The sequence below is a fragment of the Falco rusticolus genome, chromosome 6, assembly GCF_015220075.1.
Source record: "Falco rusticolus isolate bFalRus1 chromosome 6, bFalRus1.pri, whole genome shotgun sequence".
Classification (NCBI taxonomy): domain Eukaryota; kingdom Metazoa; phylum Chordata; class Aves; order Falconiformes; family Falconidae; genus Falco; species Falco rusticolus.
In genome coordinates, this window is record NC_051192.1 from 53,360,680 (window position 1) to 53,387,346 (window position 26,667).

Sequence of the window (26,667 nt, forward strand, 5' to 3'; positions counted from 1 at the left end):
CAGCAAAGCCAAAATTGTCAGTATAAATGTCAGCGGTTTGAAAGGTCACTTCTCCCCCTTTCCCCACTAGCATCCCAAGTATGAAACAGTGACTTCTAATGCAGTCACACATCCTGTGGTTCATCCCTTTAACTAAACAGTCCAAAACAATAATAACAAATTACTGTAGGAGGAGATGTTTTAGTTTCAGCAGGCATGAAACCTCATTTTACAAAGGGCAGTGTAAACAGGAGGGACTGCACTACAGTTAGAAGGGTGATGCCACTGGAAGCCTTGTGAGGACAGGAAAGAATCAGGCCTGGAGGGGTATTTTTTAATTTTATTTTAATTTTCCTCTAAATGGGGACATTAATGGTGCAGGACTGGTGATGGTGTTATTGCCTCTCTTGGAACACAGTGCACAGTCATTTCTTTAAGTAGCTTGTATGGTGTGTATCAGTCTTGGATCAGTGATAATAGGACAGTCCACCCCAATCCTGCTGCTATTGCATAGCTGGAATTCCTCTGGACTTTAATGGATATGCTGTCAGCACAAGGGCTCAGCTACCCCACTTGTATTGCCAGCTGAAAGAGTGAAGAAAGTATTTTCTCTTTATTACCTTTCTTAACAACTTCATGCTCTCCAGATGAGGTCATGTGTTTTGCACATTGAAGCATATTCATATTCAGAAACATTGAATATTTGTGAATACCTTCATGCATGTCTGAGAATATAATGTCACATGACTAACCATAGTGCTAGCCTCAAGGATGCTATGGTACATTTACCTTTTCAATATGCTTGTCAAAATGAGCCTATGTGACTTTTATATGGAGCATCCCCTGTCCACAGCAAGGGTAGATGAAAACTTTTTGTTCCTGGTATAACTGAGTAAGAAAGTTTGTGTGTCAGAATACTATCTTTAAGCTTAATTCACCTTTATTCATATCTGCTTTTATTGGAGCCTTCTGCATTTTTGTCATAATCTCTGTTATCTCTGGCTTAATTAATCATCCTTACTGTTGGTTGCATCCGTAGTATTCCCTGTTCTGTTTCCAGTCCTTTCATTGCTGTCTGCTTTCTTGTCTGTCAATAGCTGATCTTCACTGCATATTTCTTGATTTTTGCCTAGATATCATTCTTCAATCTCAAATGCTGCTGGTTTAGGCTTTTCTTGTAGCACTGATTTTTTATCTCTATTATTCTGCCTGATCTTTTTGATTATTCCAGCCAAAGGCATAAACTGGAAGCCTTATGAGGGAGAATGACTGTGAAGGCTGTAGATCACGCTGTGAATTTGTAGGCTTTATTCTGAAAATGCAGTGACTCCAAAACCAAGCTGAGGGTTCTTCGGAGCAACCAGTTGAACAGTGCAATGGATAGGAGAGAGAGTCTGATTCCTAGATTGAGTAAGTGTGGAAAGGTGTCATTACCTATTTATGTAGGATTTCAGGGACCATTTCAAGGGTACAGTATCCAGTTGTATCCATACTGCAGGATACTGAAGGATACTGCAGAAGCAACTAGGTGTTTGATCCTAAAGCTAGTGGAGTATATTTTCAGCATTAATTTAGTGTTTTTCTGAGGAAGAATGTTTCCGTAGTCAAGGCTGTGAGTTTTTTGTGGAAGTTCATTTGTAGTTTTCAAATAAAACTCAATGCTTAAGTGTCATAACATCAACACTGTCAGTCTGAATGACCGGTGTGCAGAGTCTTGACCTATATTCTGTGCCAGTTTTACTTCCTCAGGATGTCACTGGGGAGACTTAAGCAGCCTACAAAGTATTGTATGCGAAAGCATCTGACGTCAGCTAGTGCAGGGAGACAGCGTGGTCTCATTGCTTACATTTGGGGCAGCTAGCCAGAAATACCAGGGCTCTAAGCCTGCTTCTGCTGCTGGGAAGGCTGCTGCAGCCTGGACAGATCAGTGCAAGCAGAAGCAAAAGTTTCAGCAGAGAGATGGTTGAGACAGTGTCTAGTACATTGACTATTGAATACGATAAGGAGCTTTACAGACTTAACATAGTATAGAAGGTGGAAGTAAAGAAAAAGATGTTGTACTGACCAGCTGAAATAGTTGCATTTCTTTAAATGAAAAGGCAAAACCCAAAGCCTTCCTCTCAGTTTCAATTTTGCATCTAGACTTCCTGCCTTTTGTTTTGTTTGTTAGTTTCTTTGTTTCAGTCATGTAAATCATGACATTTGATTTTCACCCTTTTTTTGTTGCAACTGATTGACAACTTCAAAGATTCCTCCCCTTCTGTCTATAAACTGTACCTGCCATTTCATGATTGCAATAAATATATAACACAAGCAAAAAAAAAAAAGGATGCCCATGACTTTGGTGCAAGGGAGAGCTAGTGTCTTCACCTCTATGTTATCTTTGTCTAAATGAGCCTACATGTTTAAGGAAAAATTTCTAATATTCTATGGTACTTGCTATGGGATCGTACCGTATTCACAAGAGTGACCCAAGGCAAGCAGGTTTGTAAATATACAGGCTTTTCCAGTCTTCTTTAGCCTGTGTTTGTTCCTCCTGATTGATGAAAACAAGTCCCACTAAAGGCCCTTGTGGGCTTCATTAATGATGCCAGTGGTTGATTGTTTTGGCCCAGAATGCTTTATAACAATAGACAAATTTAATCAGCAACAGCTCCGGTTGCAACAGCTTCACAGCCTCCTGGGAGCATCATGGATTAAGCTTCCTTTTGCGTTATTTTCAAGCCATCAAACAACCTTTAATCTTCCCAAATTAAGAAGGAAACAAAGCATACAATGTATAATATGTAGAAAAAATAACAGAACTGTCTTCACATAAGTGATAATAAAAATGTTTCCTTATTAGGTGACTGAATGCCAACATTGCTGTTTCCTGTGATGCTTGCTATCTGAAAAAGTGAAATATTTAGAATCTGGTTTACTTGAACAGTTCAGCCAAGAAAATTCCTTTAGATTTTCTCTTTTGGTCATAGGAAGCTTCGAATCAAATGATGCCTGAGGTAGACGTGCATGTGTGTGTGGGGAGACAGGATGGGAGCAGGTCTGAAAGGGTTGAAAATATTGGTGGAAAGCAAGCTAAGCAAACACTGTGAAAACTAACGCTTTCTGAAACCCGTTCTTTACTCTCACATACAATGAAGTTTTGGGAAGTATTTATGCAAGGCTTATTCCATTGATACAGGTCATTTGTGTGGTATGTTAAACTTTTAAAACTAATAATCTTCTGAGCACTTAAAGTAACCATGGGTTGTAAAGGATTAAGGGTCGTTAGTCACACTTTAAAACACTAATTTTACTGGTTCAAAAAGTTTTTGACTTTGCTACTGTGCATCATCTAAGAAGCTTTTGAAATTGTTCTGGATATGCTATGGACTGACTTTTCTGTTGGTGATCCCTGCTGTGTACACTGGAATGGTTCCAGTTTACAGGAGTAGAAATTGTGGCCTGGAATGTTCAATAGGATAGGGGCTTTCCATTCTTCAAAAGCATAGGGATGTTTCACTATCACACTATATTTGGCATTATCTACACCTCAGAGAACAATTTCTTTTTGAAAACAGAGATGAAAGTGGGGTGGAATTAGCATTTTTATTTTCAATTCAGATTACCCTTGTTTTTCTCCAAAGTTTGAAGGTAAAGCCAAGCCAAAGATTTGGCTTTGCTGTTGAAACCAAAGCACAAGCTGAGCTGTTTAACCATGGCCATATGAGAAAAGGGGGGAAAAAAAAAAGCTACATAAAACTATATTAAAAAGTTGTTGGAGCTGAATATTCTTATTGGCTTTTACTCTTTGGCTCATTCTCTCTACTGCACACAAAACTTGGCCGAAAGCAGTAAACAGTCTCCTATCTGACTCCTGTACCTCTCCTGTTATGAATAGTGACTTCCTACCTTCTGTATAAATAGTGTATTTTGGATATAATGTGCTGGGGTGGGGGAACCTGTACAGCATTTCATCTAAGATGAGCCTTTGGATTTGTGCAGGGTTAGAGCAGTGCAGTTACTTTTTGACCAGGTTTCATGTTCATGTTATTTGTCAGATCTCATACAAGAGTCAATGCATTCTGGGAGCAGTGTGGCTCAACAGATGATAGCACTTTACAGAATTTGCTTCCTGCCCTGTTAAAAGACTTTTGTTGCACAATACAATGTAATTAGAGACATGAGCAATAATATGCACCCTCATTTTCCACCTGCTTCTTGCCTTCTCTTTCACAAGATGAAGTGCAAGCCAGTATAAAAGTAGCCGGTTTTTAATTCATCTGTCATTAATTAGCTTTTAAGGGTGCAATTATAACTCACAGCCTTAATAACATTTTTAAATGTTGGGATTTTTAAAATCAAGTAGGTTTGAAGGGTACACATCTGAGATCTCTGGAGGTGCTTAGCCGCAGAAGAGGCAGTGGGAATGATGGTAACATGAAATTTTGCATTATGCCTGTCAAAGTAACATTCCCTGAAACACTGAGGAAAAAAAGGAGAATTTCTGTTTCAACAGCCTGTTTAATCTCTGTATTCCTGCTCAGTGTCAGAGGGCCAAATCCTTACTGTTATGCAATGCCATCCAGTCTGCTATGAACTAGACAGAGGTGCACTTTATATTGACCATTTTGTAAGACACTCTGAGACACATAAGGGAGAACTACCTAAATGCAAAGTAACGTTCTCTTATTTTTGTAATAAACCTGCATATTTTTTCACTGTGCACCTTAGATCACATTCCTGTAAAAAAGCCACAAGTCCTCCTGGCTTCTGGTGGCTTCTGCGACAGTAGTCATGGTTGTGTCTGTAAGGTGATTGGAAATTAGTTGATACTCAGAAAATAAAGCGTAGGTGGAGTGCAGCCATCTCAGGCAGGAGTTAAGCAATAAGGCTGGAAAACACTGCATGGTGCCAACAGCATTAGCAGTGTGGACCATTGGCAGGAATATGGCCCAAACTGCAGCCAGAGATGCCACTGTACACCTCTGAAATTAAAATTACTTGGTTCCTAAGGTCAAGTATCCAAAGTCATATCCAGGCACTGATGTAAGTATCTCGGTTTCCCAAGTGGTGAACAGAAACAACTGTTTCACGGAGGGGAAGTGCTGGGTTGATAAACATTCCTGTAAGCTGGCTGGTTTATTTTAATGCCAAAGTATGAATCTAGGCATCCCAGTTTGCACATTTTGTTTTGTAATATTTAGTAGAGCTATTCAAACACTTACCCTCAGCCCACCTGGCAAAGACTTTAATTTTCACAGCTCTGTGGAAAAAGTGAACCAGCTTTATTTTCACTTCAAATATTTCTTTAAAAATGAGAGATTTTTCCACTGGCAGAAGACTAACATTTGCTGGTCAATATACTCATAGAGCAAGAATGGCAGCTTTGCACAATTTTGTTTAATGAATGAGCCTTTAGACTGCTATAGCAAACTGGCCAGCTAGCCACAGTTTTGGAAAAGTCGGTGATTTTAATTTGCTTTAATTTTGGGTGGTGGCTTGTTTGTTTGGTTGGTTGGTTTTGCAGTTTGAATGCTGTGGTGCTGCTCTGCTTTGGGTAGGGTGAGGCAATACCTAGCAATAATGGGAATCGATATTTCCTCTTACGTAGGAAAACCAATATTCATCCCATTTAACAAGTAACTGCTTTCAGATGTATCTTTGCAGGATGGGGCAGTCTTTTGCACAGTATCCTCTCTCATTTTTGGGGAGCCAAGTTAACAAAGTCAAGCAAGAGCACCTGGAGATAACAATCCATCCTTGTAATTGAGTGAATGTCCTCAAGCCACTGAGAAAAAGGGATGGGGGACCTGATCTCAGATGACCAGAAGATTTTTCACTCTCCTTTTGAAGTCTTATGCCATGTGATTGACCAACTGGCTTAAAAAGATTTTTGATTTGTGTTAAGGTTGCATTCAAAGATCCATTGTAGAGGGTAAGGTGTAAACAGTCCTTGGATCAAGTTTGGCTAATACAACCCACTTTGCAAAGGTTTACTATCACTTTCACCACTGCCATTAAAGATTTCACAAAAATATGCTATGCTGGGTTCACTGCTCTCTCACATTTCATAGATGGTATAATAGATGTTTGACTCAGGATGTTCAGAATATACATTTTGGCTCTAATGCAAAATGCATCTTTGAAACAACTCAGATTTATAACCTAATGTAATAATGTTATAGTCTAATGCTTCTCTGTTATTTATCTACAGCAAAAGTAAATGCTAATACTTAAACATTTACAGACAGATTCTGTCATGCTTGTAAATGAAGACGAGCTTCTCTGTGAGTTGTCCTCAAGTCAGTGGACAGATGTCAAACTACTGTTTCTTTCAATCTGAACAAGAATAGCAAAATATAGAATTACATTTTCTTTAAAAACAGGTAGCTAGTTTGACCCCCTATGTGTACAATGGCAGTGTGAGAACTTAGTGAAGGAGAGAAAGGATTGTAAGCAAATAACTGAGTAGTTTAAATCAGTTAGAATTCTGTGAGATTACAAATGTGAATACTTACATAATATTTCTCATCTCTTTAACCAAGAAATTGGGCTAAAAAGTAAACAAACAAACAAAATGCTAAAATAGCAGACTTCTGTGGTAAAACAGTTCTTTTCATTTTACATGTTGTGGTTACAGTCTTTCTCACAGTACTCCTAGAATTTCAAATTCTAAGAAAAATAAAGAATTGCAGAGGTATGTGCAAAACCTTCTGTAAACCAGAAACTCTTTTAAAAATTCCAGTAGACAAGTGGGCTTGGATTTTGGTTAATGAGCAAATCATCCTATTTTCACCTGAGGTCTTTGTCTTATGGGCCCAAAAACTTTTGCCTACTGGTAGAACCAGAATATGTGTATTGCAGAAATCTTGATTTGACATAGTGCTACTTGGCTACTCAAACCCAGGGTAAAAGTTGAGAAAATCCTGGTGTAGACAGGTAGATTAGATTGCCTGTGATCATATTATTTTCAGGTAAAGCTAAATGGGAATTGGTGATCTCTGTGTTTTGGATTTTTGTTTAGATGGGCTCAGTGCATTTCCAGATGATCCTTCAGTGTATTGCAGTGCCTTTGCATATGAAACCACACAGATAAATGAGACCATCTGTCTGTGATTTATCCTGCTTTGTTCAGTAGAGTAAAGTACATAAATTAGTCTTTAGGGCTATGTTGAAGCCATGAGCTTTGTGTTTAGCCACAATCATCTACCCAGGCTCCAAAAGTGCAAAATAGTGATCAGCTTTAGATTTGAGAGCACTCTGCAAATGCACACAAGGGGCCTGAAATATTTGGTTCTCACGGGTTTTCACAAACAAGAAAAAATACGGGTAGGAATGTTGCCAGCTTTCTCCAGGCCTTGAGAACCGTGATGCTGGTGCGTATCTGAACCTAATGTAAATCAAAACATGTGGTGCCAGATGAGTATTGATACTGTAATTTAGTCTTAGGTTTTGGTTTCCATCTAGATGTTGGGGCTAAGGTTGAGTGTTTATTAAAGTTACCTATTCCTTACAATCAGTACTTGGTCCATGAGCAAACATTAGGCTTAACTGGAAACATACACGTGGATATATTTAGCTGAGGCCTGAGGTGTTGTCCGTTGAATTTAGTGGGTATTTTTCTGTGGATTTCTATTAGGGAAGATTGGGCCACATAAATACTCTTCATTTGATTGAAGTTAATGAATAATCTTTGTAAGAATCTAGTAGAATGAGTAAATGAATTCCTGCATTTGTTTGTAGCATTGAGCTGCACTTGATTTCTGTTAGTCAAGTTTATTTGAAACTGTCAAGTGAGGGCAGGCAGGCAAATTCTTGTAATAACAGGTCTTAAGAGAGATTGGTGTGAGGTGTCCATGCCCTGGCCATGAGGGATGAGGAGATAACTTTGGGTACATAAAGAGTATGAAGCTGGAATCTTAAACCACATTTGCCACCTCATCTGCCTCTTCAGAGAAGGACTCTGTCATGCTAGAGAAGGTCTAAATGAAAAGCTGGAAACCCTGACAGAATGTGTAGCTATGGAGTTACACCTCACCTTCATTAGAATGAAATAATTTAGCAGTTTTTTGTCATTTATATTAGCTGTCTTTATAGCAAGAGCGGACATGATGGATTCTGGGTGATGAAATTGGTCAAACAGAAGTAAAGAACTTACAAGTTCACCTTGAAGGTGCATGTTTGCTGGATTTAGGAATAACAGGACTGCTGCTGGAATGGATCATTTTACTATCCACTCAACCTAAATCCCTCTGCAGGGAGAGCATAGCTTGAACAGAAATCATCCCGCTTCCCACTGCCTTGCTAAAGCAAACATTTTGGTCATATGTGGAAATACAATTTGGTGTAGTGTAAGTGGAAATCCATTCAATGAAATTTGAATACTATAAAAACTATTTGAAAATATAAAAACACATTGTAATCAGTTTCCTGAGGGCCTATTAACTTCACAGGTTCAAGAAGGGTTCATCCTAACCAAATGGATCAAATTCTTATCCCCGTGAGATGTGAATTTGTTGAAGGGTTGCACAGGTGACTATTTAGGGTGGCCATTTATCCATCCTATTTATTACAGTTGTGAAATGAGCTAGCACAAAACTTGTTTAAATCAGTATTTGAGGTGTTCTAAAGGTGTGCCTAAATTAGGCTTAGTTAACTAGGAGAGACATGATTTGCATAATATTTTGATTAGCAGAAATTTTCGTACAATTTGAGTCTCTGTGTACTGAAATTTGGACATAAACACACTCTGTCTGTATATCCTCATAGAAACATGGGAGAACTGCAATATTAACTGACTGTAATGTTACACTGCAGTCCTCCAGAGCATGTGTATCACTTTTCAGAGTATTTTTGTTCACAGGTTTCTTACTACCTGCTTTCTGTAGAGGACATTGAGCTTCAAGCCCTAATAAAAGATCCCTTTACCCTGGAAACCAGGCTATCTTAATTGTCCTTTCATGGCCCATTATGATAATAAGAAAAGGGGGAGAGAAGGAATCAACTGAAAACAGAATTTCTTGGAATGGATTCTGTTTGTCATATACACATTGTGGGGTTAAGGAAATTGGAAGGAAATGTTTGTATAGTGGCAGGAAATGTTAAAGTAGCATTCAGACGCCTCTGTAATTTTCTGCAGATTTGGCAACTTGTTTCTGCAGAACACACTGAAATTTAGATATAAATACAGCGATTTACATTTAAGCAAAAAAAAAAAAATAATCAAGATTAATTGTAATCATGAAAATCCATATGTTGGGAGAAGCTGTGATAAGACACTGCACAATAACTGCCAGAATTTCTGAAACAAAGGGCTAAACCATCTCCTGTTACAAGACTAACAAGATTATTATCGTAACTTACATAGCATGGTACTTGATGTTTTAGATGTGCTACAGACAAATATACAGTTACAGAGTTTGTTCAGGATGACTTTTCCAGAAAAGCCACCTCTTTTCTCCTCTAGGACATTCCCTAGTAACCATTAATTAACAGTTTAAGTAACCCATCGGAGATGAATAAATGGAGTCTTTCATAAATAAGGATTTACAGTGTTATACCCTGCTACTATTGAGGTATTTTTTTCTTCATGTAAATTGATTCATTGAAATCCAGACTGTTTTCTTACGGATAATTGGAAACAAGAATTAACTGAAGACTTTATACAGAACGTGAAACTTATCCACAGAGTTTGTTATTAGCTAGAGTGTCTTTCTTGTTGGCACAAGATGCAGCATTTCAGCTGGTGGGTTGTAATGGACTATGAAGGCCCCTTGAACGAGAACAGGAAAAGTATATTTTTAACTAATATTTAAAATAAAAAGAGAAGAAATGGAATAGAAATATGACATAGGAAGAGCAACATAGAATAGATTTAAAGCAGATTTTTAACCTCATTCTTAGTGGTGTGCAAGAGTTTTACTTCATCATGCAAGAATTCCTTTTTCTGAGTAACTAAATAGTCATTAAGTGGTACAAGGGCTCTTGGTGTAAAACAGGGCAAAAAGGTTTATTTTCTGACATGATTGAAATTTGTGTGTTGAATCACTAATGCTTATGAACATGGAATAAAATATAGTTTTGGGTAGAATCTACAGAAAGTTTATCAACCTGAACTTAAGGATCCCAACTGAGCTATAGTGGGGCTGGCTAACATGGTAGACTACATGGAAAGGATTTTTCAGACATGTCTATTTCATCAAATTAAGATGCTTGGAAAAACATCCGTTTTTTCCAGTAAAATAAAAACAAAGGAACTAAGTGAAATAACAACAGTTTAAGCATATTACCTGAAAAGAAGCAGCTGGAGTATCCATGCTTTTCTCTTCCCAGAAGGAATGTTATTGTAGTAACACATTCCATAGAAAGTTTGATGCATTTTAATGTTTGAGGTATTTATCCTACGTTCATTGTGGCATAGATCTTTTTCCATACTATTCACTTTATGAACTTCTGGCATCCATCTGTTGTGGTTCCAGATCAGAGATTGTTTGGACAAACTCAGACATTTTCTAAGTTAATGACATTTGTCACTAGTTCTGGCAAAGAAATGTTTGTTGACCATGACTCTTCTGACATTACAAAGGCAATTATTTACAGTGGTTTGGTAGCTCTGGGGTAAGAGCTCTCGGTCATCAAAGGGCTACAATTGTATCTTTCCAGTACTCCTGATGTAAATAACAGAAAAAAAAAATAGTTTGAAAGGGAATGAATGGTTCCATCAGAGAGAATTACACAGAGGACTAACATACTGGTTCTGGGAAAAGCAGACAGGATCATAGGTAAGCACCTGAGAGTGATTTTCCTTTACTTCATGTAGAAACAGTGTTGTAGTGGGGAAAACAAACATGGAAGTAGCAATGGTAGCACAAACAGTCATGTCAAAATCATACAAGAGCATTGGATTCTGCAGAAATTGCTCTTTTGGGCAGTCAGTAAGCAGATTGCCTGCTAGCTGCCCTGAAGCTCATTAGCCATTGTGTAAGGGAGGCAAATAAACTATTCTGCATTTTGGTGAATAAAATGAATGAACAGGTTCAGCAGATTTGTAATAAGGCTTAGTTATTTGGCACATAGAGAGCTGACAGATGTAGTGTCCATCACACTAATCTATATTTTTTCCAATTTATCAAAAATAATCTACATTTTATCTGACAACTAGCTTAAGACTGATGATAAATTCTTCTTGTTACAATTTCCCATCTGTAGGGGTAAGAGTAAGAAATTAGAGGTTCCAAGAAGGGGAAAGTCCTTCCTGAAAATACTATAGTTTCTTTTATTTTTTTTTTTTGTCTTTAATGCCTGTGCTGATGCTGTTCTTCAAAGGCAGACTTTTCATCACTAGAATCCTCCTAGTTTCAGGACTTTTACCTTAGTGTTTGGTATGAATCCTGCTTTTTTTGTGTGTCTATTTTCATAGACTTGTGCCATAAGAACATTCCCTTTTATCTTTAAACTTTCCTTTGATTACTGTCACTGGCTGTCCTGTTTCCAATCTCACTTGCAATGTTAAGTGCTACCGGTCTTCTGATTGTCCTTCCTAAAGCCTTAAGTCACATTCACAACCCTCCTTTGAAATCTCTCCCATAATACTGCTTTTCTGTACCTTTGAGACTTAAAACCAGACATAAGGGAGAAAAAGGACCAGAACAAACCTGACCTCATGCAAAAGAGACAAGTTTCTACCTTGAGCAGCAGCTTGCAGAAAACCTTGCCTTAGTAAGTCTATCAGGAGAGTAAAGACCATTTATCTAGGTCTGTAACACCAGCTCCTAGTACACCACAACACAGGTGACTGCACTGGTCTATAACTCCAGTGGTTTTGAGTCAGCAGTGCAGTCCCTCGCTGGATATTTCAATCAGTGGAAACCAGAGCCTCCCTGAAATCAGGTGGTGTAGTTTAGGCTCACAGCTGAAACACTTCATATCTGCTTCTGCACTGGGAATTCTCCATCACACCCTCTCTGTTACATTTTGTCTGTCTGGATGACTAGACTATGTAGTCTCTATACGCCACTGTATTTTCTAAACAAAGCTGAGAGCATGAAAATATATCACTCCTCAGGGCCTGCGAGAGATAATACCTGCACATCTGCCAGATTGTGTTGCTAGTTACAAGGATGTAAAACAAGAGGCCACAGTAGCTAATGGAATGGTCCCAAGGTTTATCAGTATGAAAGAGAAAAGAATTCAGTGGAGTTTAAAGAGGAGTAATAGTTTCCTCCCTCTCACTGCAGCTGCTTCACCCCATTTGCTCCCTTTTGCTTGATTATACAAAACATAAAAAGTGAACAACTAAGCTAAGTGATGTGTTTTCCAGGGTTGTCGTACCTTGTAACTTGATAATCATCATAATTCATATTCACTGAGGGAAAGATTTATTTTCACTACTCTAAGAGGACGCTGGTGACGAATTTCTAATTTGTGAAACCATAGCTATTTCTGTGAAGGTTTTGACATGCAAATAATTGGCTTTTTCCCCCTTTTAAAGGAGCCTTTCTGTCCTCACTACACTGATTCTCTTAAATACAGTTTATTATCTAAACATTGTTACTTTGAGAGCTATTCAATCTCTGATTATGTCTGTGGGCAGACCAAGACAAAAACATGCAAAATCAAACAATTTATCTAGCTCTCCTGCTCAAATACTGCATGAAACAAAGAGGGAAAAAAAAAATTAACCAAAGAATGGACAAAACACTTCATCTGTGCCTTGCAATCAAGTTAGAAAGAAGTATGCTTTTTTAAAAAACCTTTTGCATGGATTGGAACAAATACACAGTTTTGGAAACCAGGCCATTGTGTAGATGGAATTGTGTGCCATGTAAAATATGAAGGTCTTTAACTTCCTCTCACCTTTTCTCCTGCGATAGAAGTCTTACTGATTTTGGTCATCTGCAAGAAGCTGGCAAGGAGCAGTAACATTCTGGACAAAACTAGTGACTTTCTGTCTGTTTTTGCCTACAATTTGCAAAGTATTTTCTGAACCCTGTGGATAAGAGTAAATGAGATTAGAATGAAGCTGAAACTCATTACAGATATGCTAGAAAACCCAGTCAGGGTTCAACTTATTTTTCTATGGGTTGAACTGTGAAAAATCAAGAAGTAAATCCTGCTAGAGATTCAGAGAATAAGTGTGTGTCACTGGTTTTTAAATTACTTGAAAGAAGAGGAAATATTGCCCACTTTTTTTTTTTTGATAACATTAAAATTACTTTTCTTTGACTAAAGAGAATCTTTTATTGATTGAAATTCTACTAACTTGAATTTTTCCTGACAGTAATTTATGTATGTGTAGTGTGCTTAACGTTCTTGTTTTTCAAGTATTTAATTTTTGTTCACTGGGTTAGTTTGGGAATTATACAGAAGCTCTTTTATTAACCATCTAAATTTCACATGATAGGAGAATGACTTTCAAGTTCCTGGAGAAATAATGGCTTGAGTAAATTGTCTGTCTTATTTATTGTCTCTGCAGTGCCACATATACCAGTTTATTAGTGATCAAAAATCCTCAGCAGAGGTGGTTTATTTTTTACTGATAGTTGTAAACTGACTGGTACTTTCAGGCCCTGGGTTTTCTTCTCTTTGCTTCTCGTTCATAGTTTCACATAAAGACTAGGAATATGTAGACATGTAAGCTTTTCTCATATCCAGAAGAGATCTGGGACATATTGTTAATGCAGAGGTAAAGAAAAAGTATTTTTTTCTTGTGGATCTTTGGTCTCCAGAGCAAATGATACATCACCAATACCAGAATACCCAGAAAAGAAGGTGGAAGAATTTTCACTGTATTAAGAGATTGTTCCAAAACTGGAAAGAAAGAGCAGACTATAAACATCTAAATGAATATCTAGATTAATAATTCATATAAGAAATCCTAAGATGGATTTTTATTGTTCCCTCTGAAAAGGATCAGTAGTTTAGGGACTGTGGAGCGGGTGAGGAATTTTTTAAAGGCAGCAGAGAAAGTATTTGGTTATTCATAGATTATATCTGGTATAGGAAAAGGTGTGTCAAGTTATTATTAGGACTGTATTATGAAGCAGCTCCATGAAAAGGAAACTAAAGTTCCTAACAGTATACAGCATAAACCAGTGTGGCTGGTAATTGAGTTGTAACGAGCCTCTTCAAACACAGTCCTTATATACAATCAAAGAAAGATATAAAAACTCTTTGATTAATCTGGCAGGCACTTTCCGTATAGCTTCTTCAGCATTTTTTCTTTTCCTTCCAAAAGCATCATCATGTGATCAAGAACTTCAGTCAGCCCTGGAGGAAGCTAAACAGCCCCAGAAAGACAATGTGTTCATTCCAGAGTGTGCTCAGGGTGGCCTCTACAAACCAGTGCAGTGCCATCCTTCCACGGGCTACTGCTGGTGTGTTCTGGTGGATACGGGACGTCCCATCCCTGGTACATCAACCAGGTAAGGGAATACACATCCAGTACTCAAAAGTGGTAGTGAGAAGTTACCTTATTGTGCATGTACTAGCATGTAGGTTTCTGTTGCTGGTGGAATTACATCATATTCTACTATGAAGTGAAATATTTCTAAGAAACACTAAAAGTTAAGGCCAGATGGCTACAGACTATTTCACTGCAATGTCACAATCAGTTTGCTTCCCTAGTCCTCTTTTTTTACTTCTATTTTGTGCTGGGAAGCCAAGGCTTGGAGCAGATCATGAATAAGGCCAGAGGAAACCTCACACTCCTTACCCTGAATATAGAACCAAGTAAGATGGTGTATGGCAGAAACCACGTCCAACCTCAGAAATGTTCAGTTATTTTTCCAGCAACCTCCTCAACTATTTCATATGACTGGCTTTGATGGAATGACTGCTTGGGAACCCATAGAGCGGAAATATCATTTTAGTGTGTTATAAATAGAAGCTTGGAGTTCAGTCGTCTGTGCTGATCCGGATACATGGTAAAGTGCTGTGAGCCACCTAAGGCAGATGCAGGCAAGGCAAGTATCAGGTTCCAAAGGATGTTATTTAGGCTGGTTATTAAGGTTTTGGCCCTTGCAGGAATGATATAGAAGCTCATGTAAAGCTGGCAGGCAGTATGGGTATCTTGATGCAATCATAAATCTTTTCAAGCTTAAGCAAAATAATTTTTCTTTGTTTGTATAAGGTTTGTGAAAAAAAATTATAAGCCACTTGCTGTAAACTATTATATTCTTGGGGAGTGTTTGTCATACATATTCTTCAAGTGCTGATTTACTGATAGCTGTTCATACTGTAGTCTAGACCATGCCGATTACAGTACCAGCTGAAGTGAGCATGACTTAAAGTTGCTGTTTCTGGCAAGTTTAGATCCATATATTGCAAAACAAAACAAAACAAAAAGTCCAGATTTGGTCCTGAAACTATAGAATCAGTACATGTGAGGACCTAGAGATGTCCTCTAGAGGTTCCAGAGGCTCCATTGTCTGCTCTTCCTCTGTTCTCCCTCCCTAAGTTTGTTCACTGTTTGTTGTTCTTAGTGCTAATCCTTCTTTGAGTTATAGTTAAATTATTTTATGGAGTCTTAGTTCCTGTTCTCTAATTTGTGTCCAAATCATCTTCTTGTGCTCATCAAGCAATGAGGATTCTGCTGAAATTTTTGTAGTTCTTCGTTATGAGTATCATTTTATTATAGAATCACAGAATAGTTAAGATTGGCAGGGACATCTGGAGATCCTCTAGTCCAGTTCCTCTACTCAAAGCAAGGTCAGCTAGAGTACATTGCTCAGGACTGTGTCCAGCTGGGCTTTGAATATGTCCACGGATGGAGGTCCACAGCCTCTCTCAGCAGCCTGTTCTAGTGTTTGATCATCATCACAGTTCAATAAATAAATAAATTCTTATATTTTAGTAAAATTTCCTGTATTTCATTTTGTGCCCGTTGCCTCTTTTCCGGTCACTGGACATCACTGGGAAAAGTCTGATTCCATTTTCTTTATTCTGCTCCACCCCAACTGCCCCACCCCCCAAATAATATCCTCCCTGAACCTTCTCTTCCTGAGTCTGGACAGTCCCAGTTCTTCACCCTTTCCTTATTACGTTAAATGCTCCAGTCCTTTAATCATACTCATGGCCCTTTGCTAGACCCACTCCAGTATGTCCATGTTTCTCTTGTTTGGGGTCTTTTTGGGGGAGCCCAGAGCTGAATCCAGCACTCCATATATATCTCACCAGTGTGCATGGGAGGGGAAGGATCACCTCCCTTGACCTGCTGGCAATACTCTTTCTACTGCAGCCCCAGAGGTTGTTGGCCTTCTTTGCTGCAAGGGCACATTGCTGCCTCATATTGAGCCTGCTGTCCACCAGAAATCCCAGGCCCTTGCTGCAAAGTTCTTTTCCAGCTGGTTGGCCCCCATCCTGTGCTGGTCCAGGGAGTTAATCTTCCCCAGGTGTGGAATTTTTGCATTTATCTTTTTTTGAACTTCATGAGGTTCCTGCCAGCCCATTTCTCCAGTCCATTGAGGTCAGATGTATCAACCACTCCTCCCAATTTTGTGTCATCCACAAACTTGCTAAAGCTGTTCTCTGTCCCAGAATCCTGGTCATTAATAAAAAGGTTAAACAATATTGGCTCTAGCACTGAAGTCTGAGGTATTCCACTTGTGACTCTCTTCCAGCTGAAATTTTTGCTGCCGATCCTAACTCTTTGTGACTGGTAGTTCAACCAGTTTTCAACACACCCCACTGTTCATCTATTTAGCACATCCTTCATCAGTTTGTCTATGAGAACATAATCAGAGACAGTGTCAAAAGCCTTGCTAAAATTAAGATAAACAATATCTGCTCTTCTTTCCTTATCCACTGAGCAAGTCATCTCATCGTAGAAGGCTGCAGGGTTGGCCAAGTGTGATTTCCTCTTCATAAATCCATGCTGACTACTCTCAGTCACCTTCTTGTCCCTCATATGTCTTGAAATAGATTCCAGGAGGATTTGCTTCATCACCTTCCCAGGAATTGAGGTAAGGCTGACTGGTTTGTTATTTGGCTTTTCCTTGCCCTTCTTGAAGATAGAAGTGACATTTTGCATTTGAAGTCCTTGGGAACCTCCCCCAGTCACTACCACCTTTCAAATATAAAGGCCTCACAAGGTCATCAGCTGGCTCCTTCAGCACTTGTGAGTGCATCCCATCAGGTCCCATGGATTTGTGTATGTCCAGTTTGTTCAAAAAATCCCTGACTTGATTCTTTTCAACTGAGGTTGAGTCTTTCTTGCTCTACACTTTACTACTGGTCTCAGGGATCTGGGATTCCTGAAGCCTGGCCTTACAAGGAAAGACCAAGGAGAAGGTGGTGCCTTGTGTACTTCTGCCGTCCTCTTTGTCCTTTGTCACAAAGGTCCCCTGTCCTACTCAGCAGCAGGTCCACATTTTCCCTAGTCATCTTTTTGCTGCTGATAGGCATGTAAGAAGTCCTCCTTGTTGCCATTCGTGCTTCTTACCAGATTTAGCTCCAGAGGACTTTGGCTTTCCTAACCACATCCCAACACACTTGCATATTGTCTGTATATTCCTCCTGTATCACCACTTTGTATTCCACTCTTTGTATGCTTTTTTTAAGTCTGAATTTTGTTAGGTGCTTCTTATTCATCTGTGCAGGGTTCCTGAAACGTCCTGCACATTGAGATGAACCATTCATGAAACTGGAGGTGGTGATCCTTGAAAATCAACCAGCTCACTTTCCTATTCATATATATGGTGTGCTTGCAGTGTGTATCATTTTGGCTTCTACTGTCATACAGACTGGAATTCTAGCTCTTCCCAACCCCTTGATGAATTACCTATGTATCTAGAATCAGTCTCTGTCTCCTTTTTTTCCTGTTTGGTCTGCTGACCTTTTGTGTTTGGCAGCTGCACAGTCACTCAGCTGTGGGAGAAGAGGTGGCAGGGAAGGCTTTCACTGTGCTGCATGTCTCCAAAGCTGGAATGCTGACAAATTGGATTCAGTCATTTCATGCATGTGGTTTAAACACAAATCTTCCTTTTGCTTGACGAGTGCTCTGCCTGATGACTGATACTCATAAGATCAACTGCTGTGGTCTTGACCGTTTCTAATTTGTTGAGCTTTGCTGGACTTATGGGCAGTTCTCAACGGAGGTCTAAGGAATTAATATTTAGTAATATCCCTGGAGAGGACATGCCTGAGCACAGATGCATAAGTAGAATACTCAATTTTAGGAGTTTCACACTAAATAAAGAATGACTGCTTTATCTAGGAATCTACAGTCCTAGTAAACAAGCAGGTGGGATTACTGCCTGGAGTTTAAGAAGAGTGTCTAGACCTCATTTATGAGAAAGATTTAGGTGGGCTGGAATCCAATTAATTACCTCTTGATGGTTTTTTTTTTTCCTATATTGACAAAATTAAACTTTTTCTCTAGCAGAGGGAAGTAAAGGGGAGTCAGAATATGACAATAAATATGCAGTTGTCTTTTTGTAATTCTTTCTTACAGATTAGGAAGAGTGAACATGTGAGTCTTGCCTAGTGTAAAGAACCAGGGCCTCATGCAAAATGGTGTACGCTATCTTCCAGCTTTCCATTGAAAAATACAAATTAGAAGAGTAGCTGTTAAAACTCTACTGCAGGAACTGATAGCATTAGTACTCCTGGTAGCAAGATGGATGCATTACATCCTGGAGTTTCTGTTCTGCAAATCTGGATTGGATCACAAGGAGACAACAGTGAAAGGATAGACAGATCTGAGAAGCTGTTGCCAGAACAGCTTAGCATTTTGCATATTGCTTGTTTTGAATACATTCATTAGGGTGAAATGTGTCATATCAACAGGCTCTGAATACTACAATAAATAGCAGTCACATTAATTACACTCCCAAAATGAAAGGAAGTTATTTAAACTCATTCACCTTCTAATGTCCCGTCATCTGGGGGGGGGGAAATAATTTTTCAGTGAAGGTAACCCAGAAAAACAAATCTCATTCTAGAGTTAAAATAAAGATATGTGAATGAAGAACTACTGTAGGACATTTAAGACAGTAAAACTCACAAGAAATAGCAAAATTGTGGTATAAAGCTGGCTCTTATGAAACTAGAGGAAACATCCATTTGACTAAAAGGGAGTAATGCATTTAAAGGGTACAACCAACCATTACCCCAACAGTCTATCAGTATGGTCCTCCCCAGCTGGCTCCCAGTGCCTCTTGGACATCACAGTGTGACCCTGGGCCTTTTTGCTCAACTGGGCCATATGGCTTATTAGCAGCTAGGGTCATGGGCAAAGTAATCACCAATGTACTTGCACTAGATTCTCTAAACTTAAAAAGGAACATAAATCAGCTGCTTCATGAGGTTGCTCACACTGCAAAAGCCTCCATCCTTTACTGCTTTGTACACCTCAGTAAATCTCAGTGCTTCCCAGCAGACTTCTCAGAGGTATAAAGCAGCCTTCATAAGCCCTTGCCAGCCCTAGATACACATTCACTGCTAGGAATTCTTTCCCCCTTAACATTCAAAAGAGTAAATTGGGATGACTTTTGACTACATTATTTTTAACTTGCCAGTGCTCCATTCTGACATGCTATCCCTTTCCCACCCTTTTCCCCTGAAAACTGAGGCAAGTGTGTTTTTCTTATCAGTTCTTAGCATGTCTATTCCTGTACGGTAAATTTCTGATTAATTTTCTTTCTTCAGTTGCTTTAAAGAGTTAAACATAGACCTTTCACATTGCAGCATTTTAAAACCTATTGGACTTTAATAGATTTAGTTTGTATGTGCTGAACTACATGTGTATTTAACAAAGATATAAGCCAAAAGGGTAGAAGATTAGAGGCCAAAAAAGAAAGTGTAGGCACAGAGTAGTAAACAACAGTGGAAGAGGACGAGGGGAATGCAGAATCAGGTATCAGATTAATAGGCTGTTTGCCAGATACTGCATTAGTGAGCACCGCTTAGAGATTTGCCTTTCACTCTTTTCTTGGCTGATTGAAGTGGTCATCCATCAGGTATCTGAATCCAACCCATGCTATCAAAGCAGCTTCTATTCCTTCTGTTCTTCAAGGAAAAAAAAAGTGTCTGTAGCTCTCTCTCCCATGTCCGTGAAAACAGCACTACCTTCTTGCAGCAGCCGAAATTTGATGGGCCAGTAGGCAGTTTCAGAAATAAATTAAGCACTCAAAGGAAAAATATCGTTGGGTTTGGTTTTTTTTTTTTTAAATTCTGCCTGATAATTAAGATCAAAATACTTCAGTATTATTTTTAGGGGCAGACTGGCCTGGACCCAGGACACAGCCACCATTTAATACTTTTAAAAATGTCTTGTTTCAAAAGTTTGGGCTAGTGTATTTTAATTAGACATTTTAGTATGCTGCTTAGTAAATGTTATTTTGGGAAACTTAGAATAGGGGAATTTGAAAGAGAGATGAGCAGTTGTATAAAATATGGAAGAACCTACATGAAGTGAACAGATACGTATGTGCACACACAGGTACATGGGCACAAGTCATATTACTAAGTGTGTTTAACTGAGATCTGAAACTTTCTCAGAAATGCTACACATTAAATTCTGCAGCTTCAAGCTTCTTTAGGAGAATGAGAAAATAAAATTTCTCAGAAATATTCTGTCAAGCTGAGTGAAAACCCACTAGGCATCGATAGGGGGACATAAGAAAAAAGGAGATTCAGCAGCAGATGCTTACATGCCCCCCAGATTTACATAAAAGATATTGCTAGAGATGTTGTGTAAATCAACCTTTGTAGGAAGTACATATAGCACAGTTTCTTGCTACCAGCTGGACAAACAAAGTGACTGTAAGTAAACTCAGAAAGCATAGAGGAACCAGAATATTCAAGTAGCAGGTGGAGATTCAGTTTTTCACAGTCCATTTCAAGCAGTTCTAGCCCAATTCCCTTTCTTCTGGAAACCCTACCAGTTCTTTGCTCGTGTTCAGAATGTTAGTATGTTCATGATTAAGCCTTCTTATGTAAACTAACTGTTTGGTGGTTTGTTTTTTTTTTTAGACAATACAGTAGCACATGGCTTTAGAGCTGCAGTAGTAAATAACTACCTGACTTGCTGTGATTTTGAAATTGCTTCTGTGGTGTTTCCCAACATAAATCCTGTGTCAGATGTCAGAGTTTGTCGTATTGTTTATGGCTTTTTGATTTGGTAGGTGGGAGGGGAGTCTGACTTTGGTTTTGGTTTTGGTTTTGGTTGGTGGTTTATCAAAGTTATTTTTTATTATGTATTACCTTATAGCAATTCCCCACCGTTTTCTCCTTCCTCAGTTTTCCTCCCTGTAGAATAGGCTTTGGAATAGATCGTAAGTTTTTAGCTTGTATCAACCCCAGGAGATTAAAGATGTGCTGGTTTCTTTGAGGTAAGTAGAAAATAGGCAGATGAATTTGCATTGCCCTTTCTGAATGCAAAACAGGCTTGTTCCCTGAACAAAAGAAGGTACAAGTATAATTTGGACTACAGTATTGGAAATAAATTAGTTGATGTAAATTCAATCACTGAATATACACAAGTTTGTAAGTCAAATTAACCTTGGCTGGTTTTATTCTCTCCCTGTTCTTTAGGTATGAACAACCTAAGTGTGATAACAGTGCCAGAGCTCACCCAACCAAAACCAAGGATTTGTACAAAGGACGCCAGCTTCAAGGTCAGTGAAATAGATACATTTTGTTTCATGCATTCCAATGCCTTGTTTATTTACTGCAGTACATTAGAAAGCAATTTCTTACCCTATATCTTTTAGGTATCGCTATATTGATTTGCCACTGACTGAAGTCTTTGACTTTGGAACAATGTATGTAAATATAAGTCCTGGGATATTGTCAGAGAAAGTAAGGCTCATTTTTCTCAGTAGCTTAAAGGCAGTTATGTTTTCTTACTGGTATTATTCCTTGCCGTTGTCATACCAGAGAAGTCAGCAAACATGTCCAGAATAACTTGGTCCATACTTCATAACCCTTGTTCTAACAAAATCCATGGGAGATTGGCCTCTGTCTTCAAATAAGCCTAAAAAATGCATCATCTACCTACTTTTTTCCAGGAGTATCGTTGACAGTTTGCCTCAGAATAGTATTATCCTTCTCTGTTGTAGGAACAAACCTTGGTGTTTATTAGAATTTTCTTTTATTCACACTTGTTAGTAGCATGTCAGATACCTTATCTCTGGATAATTGAGCTACACAGAAGTCAGTGTAGCTGACTTGCTTCACTTTTTAAACGGCCTTTTAATATGTTTGAATACCTTGAGGTGTAGCAGATTTAGCGATATTGCACATTATGAAGGAATTATGAATCACTGTCAGCTATTGTAAAGATCCAGAAAGAAGCAAATAATGTGGGCAGTTTTTTTTGGTGTCATGAACAACATTTCAGTTTAGCCACCCAGAGAAACTTCTAGACAATAGTTCTGAACTAAACATGCCCAGCAGTGTTGAAATGTATATTGAATGAAGCACACATTAGTACTCTTTGTGATGAAACAAATTTATTTGCAAGGTGTAATAAAAAAAGAAGAAATAGGAATGATATGTTATTATACCATATATAATTATGTGTTGTGTTCTACATAGAAATATATCAGTCATAGGATTAACTGTAAGCTGTCCAATTACTGTGGCTGAAAAAATGGCAAGTGTGACCCAAAAACATCTAGCTAGGTATGATGGGACAGACAGTGGGAAAAGGTCAGACAAGGCAGACAAGGAAACATTTCTACCATTTTATATAGCCCTGTTATTTTTTCTGGATTCTGTCTAGAACCATGGGTACAATTCTGGTTGTTTGTGTTCAGGAAAATGGATACACAGGAGAAGTTAGCTAGCACTATTGTATCACGGAAAGCAGCTACTTTCCAAAAGAAGGCAGCTAGCATTTGCTTCATTTAGACAAACAAGACAAGGTCTGGACGCAATAGTGTTTCTCTAAGACCATGAATAAAAGAAACATTTCCTCCATGACAATTTTGACACAAGAAAAATAGGTATGAACTACCCTGAATGAATGTCACCTGGGAGCTGTAAAGTGGTTTCCAACTATTAAAGCAGTGAGGGAACAGTCTTCTAAAGAACTAGCAATGGGGCAGAAAATCTGGTTAGGTTTTTAGGTAGATTTTGGTTACTTTATGGAAGAGACAGTGGGAGGCAGGGTCGAAGGATTGAGGCACTCACTCCACATTATGGCTTATCAGTGAAGATACTGAACATATATATATATACTTAAAGATGAAAAACTGATCTACACTAAAAATTCACCTTGGAGCCTGAATTTCATAGCCTTTAGGAAATTGTCTCTATTTCTCTTCCTTCACAAAAAAGGGATGGAGCATTCTTGACTTGCAGTTCTGCTGTTTAGCTGCTCACATTGTTGAGCAAGAACCATATGTGCCACATAAATCCTCCTATATATGAAACTTAGTGGCAAATACACCTCTGTTGACAGACAGTCAGACTGATGATGTTCAAACGTCATTTCATCAGTTAGTACTTGCTTACTGATGTTACTTACTACTGTTGTAAATTCAGGGAATTTAGCAGGTATTTCAGGGATATTTGGGAAATATTTTGGACCTTATTGCGGCCTTTCAATACTTAAAGGGGGCTTATAAGAAAGATGGGGACAGACTTTTTAGTAGGGCCTGTTATGATAGGACAAGGGATAATGGTTCTAAACTAAAAAAGGGTAGATTCAGACTAGATATAAGGAAGACATTTTTTATGATGACGGTGGTGAAACACTGGAACAGGTTGCCCAGAGAGACGGTAGATGTCCCATCCCTGAAAATATTCAAGGTCAGGCTGCATGGGGCTCTGAGCCACCTGATCTAGTTCAAGATGTCCCTGCTCACTGCAGGGGGATTGGACTAGATGACCTTTAATGGTCCCTTCCAATCCAAACTATTCTATATTATTTCACAGTCCTTACTACAGGGAAACCAATGGAAAGTTGGCCATCTGTGACAATTTCAAACAGCACTTGCATAGTTACAGACTTGGATAAAAGAACTTACACTCAGAAGAGAGTATAGCAGACCGGAAGCTGAAGAAACAAGTTTTGCACTGAAAGATATCACTTGCTGGCCACTCCTACCTTTTGCTAAAAATTCTGAAGAAGCATTTGCTAGCTGGAATCTTGGAGGGAGCATGGACAGGTGAAGGGTTTTAAGCTTTCACACATCTATTTCTTATCCAAACTGGTTGTGCTTTTGAACAGTACAGTAATAAAGATTTATCCAAAGTCAAAGTCGTTTATCCAAACTTTTCCAGCGAAACAATTAACAAAAACATTCCATGCTGTAAACTCCTACCTGACAAGTTCGTTGTCATTTAGTTAAGCAATGGTCTCTTGATTTTCTTTTTCTACTTTATGGTATTTTGCATTATGTGAGCTTCAGACCGATAAACCACTGCAGCAAAGTGACTTCATAATTATCATAAATTATTATGTATGATGTGTATTTGCTCTCCCATATGTTAACATTGCTTAATCTTTGACTTCCAAATGCTTTATAGTATTTTAAAGTAAGACAAATACCAAAATTTCCTAACATTTCTTAAATACTTACGGGTTAGATAGCAGAACCTCTTCCTTCTGTTCTGTAGCACCATGTAGTACCTGCCTATAGAAGTAATAGGTGGAAGAGGTTACTTCACAGTTGCAGTTGTGTTAAGGTGTTTTTTTTTCTTTCTTTCTTTCTCTCTCCCTCATAAAGCTTTCTTTTTTCTCTCTCTCATCTAGTCTCTTAAATGTCCAAGTCCCCAGCTGGCAAATATATCTTTTATGATGCAGACACTACATCAAGTAAAAATGAATTGAGTTTACTTTAAATAATTTTTTGAAAAAAGGAGGTTGAAAGATAATCTTGCACAGGTGTAGCTAATTGTTTAACACAAATTTGCACAAATGTCTAATATGAATCAACTTTTTAGTAGAAATGAACCACTGTTACTCAAAGTTTCTCTATTCTAAGCAATTTTGCAAAGCTATGTTTGCATTTTTGTTGTCTAAATTAAATACAGCATCTGATTGCTGAATACTGCCAGGACTGAATAAAAAATGTAAGGTAATTGTGTACTTAATTTCAAAGAATAATACATTTTTAAAAGGATGGGTTTGCTTGATTTGCAGCTTATACCCACAAAAATGCAGTAGCCTTAGGTGAAACCACTGTGACTGCCTCCTGTGTAAAACCAGGAAGATTTTAAAACAATTACTTCACTGCTATGAATGATATTAAATAGGATAAAATCCACTAGTACATCCTCAGGTGGATTAAATTGGCATAGTTCTGCAGCTATGCTGATTTATACCACCTGAAAATTTGACCCCATTACATGTTAAGCCAAATATTTTTAGCAATAATTTGCAAATAAATCAAGATGCAGTTTTTGGCAAACACTGATATCTTGTTAAGGCAAAACTGTAGAAGGTGAGGGCCCCTTGGAGTCTATGGCAAAATTCCTACTGATTTAAACCGAGCTAAGAATATATCCTCACATCCTAAGGGTAACTTAATATAAAGCATCTGAAATTGAAGGCTAATCTAACATTTGTAAGAACGATCCAAGCCACCTGTATCTGTTAGGAATGGGTAAGAAGTTATATAATAATAATTCTTCCCATTAGATTTCTTGTCCTTTTTTTAAAGCCAAAGCATTTTTCTGAGGTTACTTGTGGTTTTGATCCTTCTCAGAAACTAGTTATTGTGAGATAATGAAAATGAACCCAGAAAACTGTCTAGAGAATGTCACATACTGGGAAAACAGAAGGATTTTTTACTTTTCTCATGGTCATTTTTCAAATGGTCTTATTTTGACCTTTTGTTCTCCTCTGTGTTATACAGTAAATTGCAAGCCCTGTAATGAACTGACATATTGTGTAGAGTCTTGAATGGTTTATTTCAGATTTTGGATAACTGCTGTGTTAAACAGAAATTCAGTTTTCTACACAAGCTGGTCAAGAGCATTCAAAAGAGTATAGCATGAAGGCTAGTTTAGCTAAACCTATAGCATGATGGAATGAGGTGTAGGTGCCCCTGCATGTTTCTAAAATCATGAGTGGTAATAGGTCAAATTCAGCCAAGCTGAAGATATGTCAGTTCCTGGAACTGTAGTTTTTCAGGCTGGGGGTGTGAGTGAAGGTATATTCAAGCACTATATGTATTCACTACTTTTTAATACTCAGTTTTTCAGCATCTACTCTCAATAAATGTATATTTATTTATAAACTATATAATGTTCAACTGGGCTGATATATTAAGTACATTGTAAATCAACCCCAAATATAGAAATTAAAAAAGGATGAAATAAATGCAATCTTATGTATTAATAGTACAAAAAATATTTTGTTTCTGCACTCTAACTGATTGTCTTGTGCCCCTTCTGGGGTGTGCACCCCACTTTGGAGATCACTGCCCTAGACAATGGATAAGCTACCTGTTCATAAAGCCAAGTCTTGCCTCTGCTCTAAGCAGCTTGGAAGAAAAGGACTTGGATATATAAAAGAGCAAGACATGATAGCATTTTGAGACAGTGCCAGACCACTAAACTAATAATTTACCTCAAGGGCAAATCTTTTTCTTATTTCAAAAGTATGCATCAAATGCAAGAAGGCTCTGTTTTAGACTCTGCTGTGTGTGAGGGCTGGATAAACTATGGGTAATACTTTATATAGCTTCAGATTTTTGTATTTCTACTTAGTCTGCGAATTTATCTGGTTTTCCTGTAATATAATTCCCATTA

General features: G+C 38.2%; 1 protein-coding gene across 7 annotated transcripts in view; it reads left to right on the top strand.

Moving 5' to 3' along the window:
- The window catches only part of SMOC2 (SPARC related modular calcium binding 2), a 149,378-nt gene that overhangs the window by 87,454 nt on the left and 35,257 nt on the right, over positions 1 to 26,667 (top strand). For all 7 annotated transcript variants that reach the window (XM_037392066.1, XM_037392067.1, XM_037392068.1 and 4 more), the window contains exons 8-9: positions 14,198 to 14,384; positions 21,496 to 21,578. In XM_037392066.1, coding sequence (XP_037247963.1) covers positions 14,198 to 14,384; positions 21,496 to 21,578 — 270 coding nt within the window. The remainder of the gene's footprint in view (positions 1 to 14,197; positions 14,385 to 21,495; positions 21,579 to 26,667) is intronic.